Source organism: Lindgomyces ingoldianus (assembly GCF_010093535.1).
Source record: "Lindgomyces ingoldianus strain ATCC 200398 unplaced genomic scaffold BDR25scaffold_20, whole genome shotgun sequence".
Classification (NCBI taxonomy): domain Eukaryota; kingdom Fungi; phylum Ascomycota; class Dothideomycetes; order Pleosporales; family Lindgomycetaceae; genus Lindgomyces; species Lindgomyces ingoldianus.
Window position 1 is genome coordinate 102,688 of NW_022985181.1, and position 9,293 is coordinate 111,980.

General features: G+C 42.3%; 1 protein-coding gene across 1 annotated transcript; it reads right to left on the minus strand.

Moving 5' to 3' along the window:
- Window positions 1-7,360: 7,360 nt before the first annotated feature.
- On the minus strand, window positions 7,361-8,519 carry BDR25DRAFT_315148 (uncharacterized protein; the record flags this gene model as incomplete). The annotated part of the gene is made up of 4 exons (XM_033691501.1): window positions 7,361-7,699; window positions 7,923-8,093; window positions 8,234-8,271; window positions 8,426-8,519. The coding sequence occupies 4 exons, from the start codon at window positions 8,517-8,519 to the stop codon at window positions 7,361-7,363; spliced, it is 642 nt and encodes a 213-aa protein (XP_033546366.1).
- Window positions 8,520-9,293: the final 774 nt, after the last annotated feature.

Below are 9,293 nucleotides of genomic sequence, written 5' to 3' on the forward strand. Positions count from 1 at the left end.
AAAAGAGTAAAATAACTTACATTAAGTAGCTATAAAAAGTGCAATAAGTAAAAAAGCATATAAATAGTAATAATCTTATTATTTTTATAGTATTACTAAAAATAAAGTAAGTTATAGCTTTTATAGCTATTAATAACTAGCAGACAGTAGCTGCTAACAGTACACTTCTTTATATGCATGTTAAAGTGCTTTAACTAGTCTAGACTAAGCTAATTAGTAGTCTAGCTATGCTTAGAGATTATAATAACTTAATCTTAGAGTAGATTTTCTTCTTTATACTAGTTTAAAAAGTAGTTGCTACCCTAAAAAATAATAAAAAGTAAAATAGCCTACCCTTTAGCATTAATGCCTTAAATAGCTGTTGTTTACTCCTAGTTACCTAGCTAGACTGCTTTTAGCTGTTCTTATCTCTCTAAACCTGTAACAACTGCTCTAGTAGATATCTAGCCTATTATAAACTCTGTTTTGTTAAAGTTGTACATGTTATTATTCTAGATGCTATACTTAGCTTTAATATTCTTTATAAAGTTAAACTAGCTTTAAATTACTATAGAATTTTTATAAAAGGCTTTTTTATAGTTATACTTGCGCTTAAACTTTACTTTAAGCTTTAAGTAACACTTAATAAATATATTAAGCTAGTTTATGCTAATATAGCCTATATTATGCTTAGCGTGTAAAGAATTAGCTATATTAGCTATAGCTGCTAGCTAGGGGGGAAATCCTTACGCATCTAGCTTAAGTATGTGCTAAATAATTACCTACTTTTTATTATTATCTAGCTTCTATAAGTTAGCTATATAATTAGCTTAGAAAGGTTGTCTAGTGTGTTAGTTACTTATTATCTTTTAAGAGACTTTATAGATAGCTGCAGCGCGTTAGTTAAAAAGTGTTATGTCTTATTTAAAAGCCTAAAGTGTAAGCTGCATCTAACATTTTTTTAACATGTTTAAGTAGTGTTATTAGAAATGCATTAGTGTAGGAAAAGTAGTGTAGTAGGGTCTTAGCAAAAGTAAGCAACTTAGGTGTGTAAGCAACTTGCCTATGAAGTACGTTATTATCTTTATAGTTCTAGGTTTCTATCTTCTTTCTTGCTTTAGGTAGCCTGTTGCTATTACATACCTAACTGTTATCTTTACTATGTTAATATCTAGCAACTATTCTGCTAGGTCTACTAGTGCCTTTCTTTTTAAAAAAAAAAGGGGGGTTTCTTTTTCTAGTCTCTATTTACTAAAGCATTTGTATTTAAAGTGTGTCTTATCTTTAGCATTAAAAAAAAAAGTGCTAAATAGTTTCTTTTACCTAACTACATATATATATGTTTAAGTCTGCAGCTTTTATTTAGTTTAGGTATGTGTTTAGCTGTGTTATCTTAGTTTATAATTATGCTAGTATCTTTACTTCTTGCTAGGTTAAGGCGTTATAGAGCTTTTTAGTGTGTTTTCTTAGTAAAGCTATGTCTATCTTGCGTAAGTATTTTTTTACTTCTGTTAGTAAGTCTTTTCTCTGTCCCTAGTTTCTTACTATAGTCCTAGTTACTGTTAACCTTGCTTAGTAAAAAGGTCTAGTTAGCACGCTGCTATCTGCTGTGGCTTTCCTTGCTGCTTCTTTAGCCTTCTTTACTAAATTGTTGCTTCCTGCTAGGCACTATACTATATGTATAGAGCACTGCTTTTCCCTTAGTGCCTAAGTTACGTTGTAGATCTATTTAATGCTAGCTTAGCTAGACTAATTTTGCAGTTAGCGTATTGCCTGTATAGCTGCTTAACTACTAGTAAGAATAATAACCTAGTCTGCTGTCTAGCATGTTAGGAGGGAGGTCAGCGCTGCCGCCATTGCTGCCAGCTCTGCTGTGTAGGGGTTTTGCTCTGTCCTAGGTCCTAAGGTAAAGAACAAGGTAGCAGCTTAAGTAAGCGCTCCTCTCTGCGTGTTGTCTATCGCCCCTCCTATCTCTACTATACTAAGCTAGACAGATGCGCTTGTTGCAATTCTAATACTGTTACACTAGTTAACTAGTGTTATAGCCTTTACTTAGTTTAGTTTAATTATTACTAAGATGCAATAGTTTTATAGCTGCGCACTATGCAGATTAATTATTTTTATCTAGTTAGTATTAAGCTTTTCTAGCTATTTTGCAATTTTTTGCAGCAGTAATTAAAACTGTTAAAAGCCTGTAATATAGAATTTTAACATAGAGTTTGTTCTTAGCAGTGTGTGGACATTAATCCACATCTTAATAGCCCTTACTGTGTGGCGTTCATGCACTGTCTGTAGACTCACTTCCGCCTCTGCCACGGCCGCCGCAACTGTCCAGAAGCAGCCTGTAACAGCTTAAGCTCCTATTTTCTGTATTCTGTTCATCGCTCCCATTAAAATCGTGCCGCACGCGTGCATCTATACACTCGATGCGTAGTCTACCACTGGTGCTACCAAGGGTCCATACACTGCGTGATGAGATGGAAATCGTGGTTGGCCAAAGCGTGAAAGGGTGCTTGGCAGCGATGATAAAAGCATGGTGAGAGGTTCAAGTCATTAGTTAGTCGCGAGTACGTTGGAGATTGTGGTGAGTTTACCTCCTTGATTTTAGGTAAGGCAAATAGAGATAATTAACAATAACTATAGATAAGTCTAGCTCTAGTCTGATATCATGTCTAACGACAGCGGCCTTCTTGACTAGTTTTTAAGCCACTATTAAGTTTTTAGGACGCCGCCGGCAGGTTCTTAGGTAGAGCACCCTGACTGTAGAAACCGAACATTAAAACAGAGTCAAGTTAGTAGCCTCTTAGTCGGCCCACCGGTAAGTTGAAAGTCGATAGTCGCGCAAACACACTCGAAGCCGCTCGAGGACGCGGTGGGCACTGGTTCTGGGAGAGGAGGAGAAACAAAAGCTAACGGACGGAGAAGAACCATAATTTAATATATTTGCTATGACGGAATGGCTGCTGCTACAATTTCCAGAACTCCCACCACAATAAAGTAGATGCGCATCTTGGACGTTTCGCTTCGTAAAGCTCACGGTCTTGTGCTCCTTTCCTGATGATGTAGAACCATTGTCAACTTGTCCTGCAGAATGGTATTTGCTTCTGGTGAAAGTGTGTGCGATCACGCGGAAAAAGGAGGTGAATATTGGGCGTCAACACTATTTTATCGGTGGTTCTGGCTACAATTACCTGTGGCACACCCACCGGTAGGTTTTACTGGCAAGTTCGTTTTCCGTCGTGTTCGGGGTATTAACCTTGAGGGATAACCCAAGTGCCTTCCTTCTCGAATCCGTCAGTGAAATATCTTTGAACTGCTTCGTCGTATGATGCTTGTAATTTGTCAAGTCTTAGCGTCCATTTCTTTGCGTTGCACAGCACTTTCCTGAACGCCTTTGTGGATAGGAACTTTACGAGCGTGTCAATTCGATCGTCCGGTAGATTGCTGAACAGGCCCTGAGCTTGACAAACGATTGTGGAAATCCTTGAAAACCCGACCTTTCTCTCGAGCAATTTGTATTTGCTGCCATCACACGTGCCTCGTTCAGCAACCACCTTGTCCTTGAACATCGCTGATTGCCGGAAATAAGCAGCAATACTGTCATTCGTTCCACCCTGGGCAGCCTTGAATGTTTCATATCCCGATAACAGGTTCCGTTTTGCGCGACATCTAAGTAATTTGGGCGTTGGTGAGATTCCATCGACTTTCTTTACTTCAGCTCGCTGGATATCTTGAATTCTGAAGTCTTCTCTTTCTCCTATCTTTCGAATGTTGGATTCATCTGAATGACATGCCGTCCAAGTTGATTGAGGTCCTTGCGTGCAGACGGCAGTCTCAGAATTATTTTACCGCAGCTTCTCTTCGGAAATTCACTGAAATCAAGCTTGTTGTTTTTCTCTGAGGAATTGTCATTAAAGTCTTCACTGCCGGACGTCGATGTCGATGGTGATGTGGAAGCAGATGCAGCTGTAAGAATACACAAACGACGATAAAATGGTTCAATTGAGGGATTCAGTTTTTGAAACAGCCGATTTGGCGGAATGACCGCATTCTGCAGAGCGAGAGAGGTTTTCAAGATTCCTGCAAGGCCCGCTGTGCCTTCAGCGTACCCCACGCCAGTCTTGATGCTGCCAACAAAAAGAGGGATGTCCTCAGGGCTTCCAACGGTCCGTACAAAGTGAACCGTAACGGTCACGTGAGCAGTACAAACGTACCGAGTTTGTAAGCCGTACCGTACGTTTAATGATGCCCTAGGTACAGTACGCAGTACAGACCGTATTACCCTTTTAGGAGGTTTGTATGGCGATTTTAGAGGAGTAGGAGGGCTCTAGCAAACAGTAGGCTTATAGGAGCGTTTAGGAGGGTTTCTAGAGCTCTAATTAGCTAAAAGTTTTGCAAGTACAACATTTTTTAATCTATCTATCTACAATCTGTTGTCTTAAAAATGCCTATTACTAACTATTTTCTATTACAAAGTTATCTATCTACGCGCCTTACTATCTTATAGGTCTTATTTAGTTAATTAGATACCTCTGTTGCAAATTTAGCACAGTCTTGCACACTGTAGAAGTTAAGAGCCCATTACACTGCGTCTCCTACCTTATCCTGCAATAGCACACTGTCTGTGGCTAAAAATTAGTTGCAGCAGTTCCTAGAGAACTGTAATTATAATGCTAAGGTTAAGTTTATAATTAACTAAAATAATATATAGCTGTTAGACTTAAAATAGGCGTTGCCCTTAGCGTAATTAGGTTACTGTGTAAAGAACAAGATTATGTTGCGAGGCAATTGTACGCTGTTAAGGTTATAGGCTTATAGTGCAGATTTAACACTTCTAGTTAGTTATCTAATAGCTATTTAGACCTTAATCCTGTGTCTCTAGAGACTTATAATATTAGCTGTTTTAACTAGAGTACAACGTACTTTAATTAAATTGTACTACTTGTACAGATTACGTGAGCTGTAACAGTTACAATACGTACACCTATCTCTCCTCCTCCCTACTGTGCGAACGTACTCAAAATCTCACCCGTACAGGCCTCAAAATCGCCCAATCGTACAGTACTACGGCTCGTTGGAAGCACTGGATGTCCTCGTCGCTTCTGCTGTCGGAGAAAAAAGAACTAATTGCCTCAGCTTCGGTTGGATCGCCTGTAGGAGTTCCTGTGCCATGCGCTTCGAAATACTGCGGGTGATCACTGGGCTTACGAGTATCAAGACCTGCTCGCTGGTAATAGGTACTAATGAGTTTGTGCTTGAGCCCTCGGGCTAGAATTTCTCCGAGCCAATTTCCGTGATTGTAAGGTAGGTTTCGGAGTTGACTTACACGGTGATGCCTTTTGCTCGTCTGTCTTGGTTGATGTCTGTCTCTCTGATGACGCATTTAATGTGATCTCCATCCTTCTCCGCCTGCGCAACCGTTTTCAGTGCGACGGCCGCGACCCTCCCCTCCCGCATAACAGCCCCCTCCTTCCAGTTATACTAAGGATCTGAATCTTCCTTTCGCCAATGTACCCTACGGGATCTAATAAGAGATTCGACCCTGTGGTAATTGCAAACCAAGAAGCACCTGACCGCAGCTGCTGAACTGCATAGTGAACGCTGTAGAGACTCGAGTTACGGTCGCTATCAATGCTAATAGAAGGTCCATGCCAGTCAAAGAAATAGGAAATACGATTCAATATCAGCCGTCGGGATGTTCCTGTGATGTGGTGGTTGGGGATTGCGTCCTCGTCACGACTCATCATGTTTTCGTAATCAGACACCATCATTCCCGAGTATACAGCGGTTTCAGAGCCTCGAAGACCCTCCATCAGCTAGCCACCATCCTCCAGTGCCTCGCACACGGTCTCAAGAAATAGGGGAACTTTCAAGTCAAGGCTCTTGGCTCCTAAGAGTGGAACGCTGAAAAATTGCGCATCGAATCGCCTCACGTTGTTATCGTTCGACAGCAGGTAAGCTCTGTCCACGTTTATGTGTCCATGGTATTGTCCATTCTTGTGATAGAATCCTTGGCTGTTGAACCGATTCTTAGGTATGGAGAAGAAAATGTCCTTAGGATTGACTAGGAAGTCCCACAAGCTCGAAGGTGAGTTGACATTTCCTAAGAACCGACACGCGCTCCTAACGATTGCGATAGGTTCCGTAGGCCCCATTCAAGCCCTCAATCGGAACCGATCGAACTCAGATGAATAATAAGCGGGGAGAAAAGCACAGAAAACTCATCTCGCAGCTCGAGGCACTCAACTAAGTGGAGGTGAAGGTTAAACTTGCCAAAATAACGTTTGCAGAACGCGAAGATAGTGCTACTAGCAAGTTCTAGTGGGATGATATCGTAGTCGGAAACGCAATGCCCTCCATTGGCCTAGCAATGGACAGACATGGTGGAATTTGGCAGACATACGGTGCTGCTCGGTGCTGCTCATGTTCTCGATTGGCCCAATATAGATTTCTGGAAGGCAGAAAGCCCCTTCGTGCCATTTCAGAAAGGCTTCTGCACCTCCACAGCTGTAGCGTACACAACGGGCATCGTAGCTTGATTCGGTTAATGGGCTACGGAGCTCCGTAATGAACGATGGCTTACTTGACTCGCTTCTACGATGCCCACAAGGTGCCTGAAACTGGTAGGTTGCGTCTGCTGCGCACACCCTAGACGAAAATTGACCAGGGGCACAATACATGGACTAAGTCCGCCTGTCTAAGGCCGCGGGGATATACTCCAGGAGCACTGTGACCATCGTGACCAGCACGTCAATCAGACCCTGTAGGCGTAGATGCGATGTGGCGGCGAGTGAGGTGGGTGAGGCCTTTGCCTTGTGGAGATGTATGGGAGTAGCGGCGCTAGCAGGGCTCACTGACGAGTCCGTGCAGAGCCGGTCGTTGCGTCGCTTGGTGTGATCAAGGTCATCTGCATGTGAACACCATGGCTGCATGCAGGCTGTTTCCAGTTTTAGCACCGAGTACGCACTTGTTGCCTTGTTGCCTTGACGCTGCTGATTGAAGGCAAGGGTGAAGTACGTCCGATGAGAGCTTTCATCATGGGTGCAGATCCCTTGACCTGAGTTCCGATCAATATGAGGAAGGCGCTGTCATACTATTGCTCCCCTCTTGTAAACGGAGCACGATGCCGGATATCGACCGTATCCTCCTACGCCACTTCAGACCTACACGTGTTGAGAGCAATACAACTGATCCTATCGTCAACCCTGGCCCAGGTCAAGTCCTTGCTGTTCTGTGCCGTCGTAGATGGCTGTGATCCATGTCCGTGTCTCGGGCTCAACAACAACGATGCCTTGAAGGTAAGATTCGAAACGAAGATACCCATTTTATCGAGTAGTGGTTTGAAAGTCATCACGCAGCAGCGGATTATGCTGAGTCCCATCTAAACGCTAGCCCATACGCCTAGAATGTATTGATTGCCAACAACAACACAGGCTGCCAGGCCTGTGCCGATTTTGACGAAGCCAATGACACCAGCAAGGCCGCCAATCGTGAAGACAATTAATAGTCTCCATTTTGTCTTCTTGTCCGTCTGAATGCTCCACAGCATAATCACCGCTTGTATCACTAAAACAAAGTCAATAAGAGAGTTAGCTGACTTATTAACGGCAAGGAAAGGGCCGTAGAAAATGCAGTGGCCTTGAGTTTGAGGTCCCCAGAACTTGCGGACAGGTACGCACTGAAAGACGTTGACGAAGACGTTCTCGATCGTGTAAATTATCTATAAGGCTCCGACAGCCTTATCTAGAACGCGTATGTATGAATTACACCGAAGATCCGATAGTAGAGGAAAAAGATACTGAACTTAGCGCAAATTTAATTAAGAGGGAACATGAGACCTGCAACGAACCACATCTAGTTGGCTTGTATTGGTGCATGGTCGACCGAGCTTAAATTCTGTAGAAGGGGATGGCTGTACACTAGATGCTGCGACGGAAACTCACCTTGTTGACAGCGGCAATCTCTTCAGGTATAGGCCCTGATCCTTCTGGTACTGTCCGACATTGCCGGACCCTGTCAAGGTTAGCCTGGCTCAATATGCCGACTATGTCAGAGCCATTGTATGCTGAAAATCGAAGGGAAGACGACAAGAACCGCAAAGCCAGCTTGCAGTACTGGGTCAGTGACAAGTCCTAGCAACTCGGAAGTATACAGCCCATACAATTCTCGGTTCGGTCAGTACTGTTTGGGCTATTATTCTAGGTATAACAAGAGTGGCACAGTGCAGACACTAGACTTCCCTAGTAAAATATACCCCTGCACCACTGTACACAACCATCTTCCCTGTTACGTCTAGAAACTCTCAGCTACTTCTACTCTCTCTTGTCTTACGTTAATCATACTCTCTCCTGGCTAGTAATATATATGAGAGCTCTTGCTCCCACTGTAAGCTCTCTAGTCCAATGTTAATTCACTAGTCAAGTCATATTGTGCTCAATTTTCTCACCCCATGGCTCCAACACAATGGCCTCGCGAGCTTGCATAGACCGACGGGGCATGGTGCCTAGCAGAACGTCTTGCATGAGCTGAGGAGGGGTCATATGGGAAGCGAGTCGACAAGGTAGTGAGATCCAAACAAAGTGGATTGAACGAGTGTATTGTAAGGTCTGAGGAGCTCGATAGAGCTCTGGGCTGACTATATACTGTACGAGAGAGGAGCTATGCCTAATGAGTGAATAGTGCAGTACATGGGTATGATATCGCGTGAGACACGTGCGACAGAACGTACTACGAGTCGACTTTTCACTACGTTTCAGTCACATGAGCTGTACAAAAGTTGTAACTTTGTAACTTGTTACATACAATGGCTGAGATTTAACAATATAGTTGTGATATAATTAGAACAGACTTTTTTAGAGTAGTAGTGGTTATTTAGTGCAAATGTAATTAGAGGGCAAAGAAGAACGTATTCTGTACACGTTAGCTACTATATAACAAGCAGAGACTTCTATATTACCTTATAGAATATAAGTATAGATTTTAATGTATTAGCTTACTTTAATTCTTATTACTGCTTTGTCTTTTTAATTTTAATTAATCTAAGTTTAACATAAACTGTTACTAGACTAGATAAATTACTAAGCTAGATAAAACTTTTTAGCGCAACTAACACTATATTTAAAACACAATGTCTAAACAATATAACGTATACTACAAGCAAGTTGCTTACACACCTAAGTTGCTTACTTTTGCTAAGACACCACAACAAACTCTATTATAGCCTATAAAAACCCGCTCTAGCATTGTATAGTGTATTACAGCCTAGAATAACGTACCTAACAGGTTGGCTGGCCACTTTTGCTAAGCCCCCACTA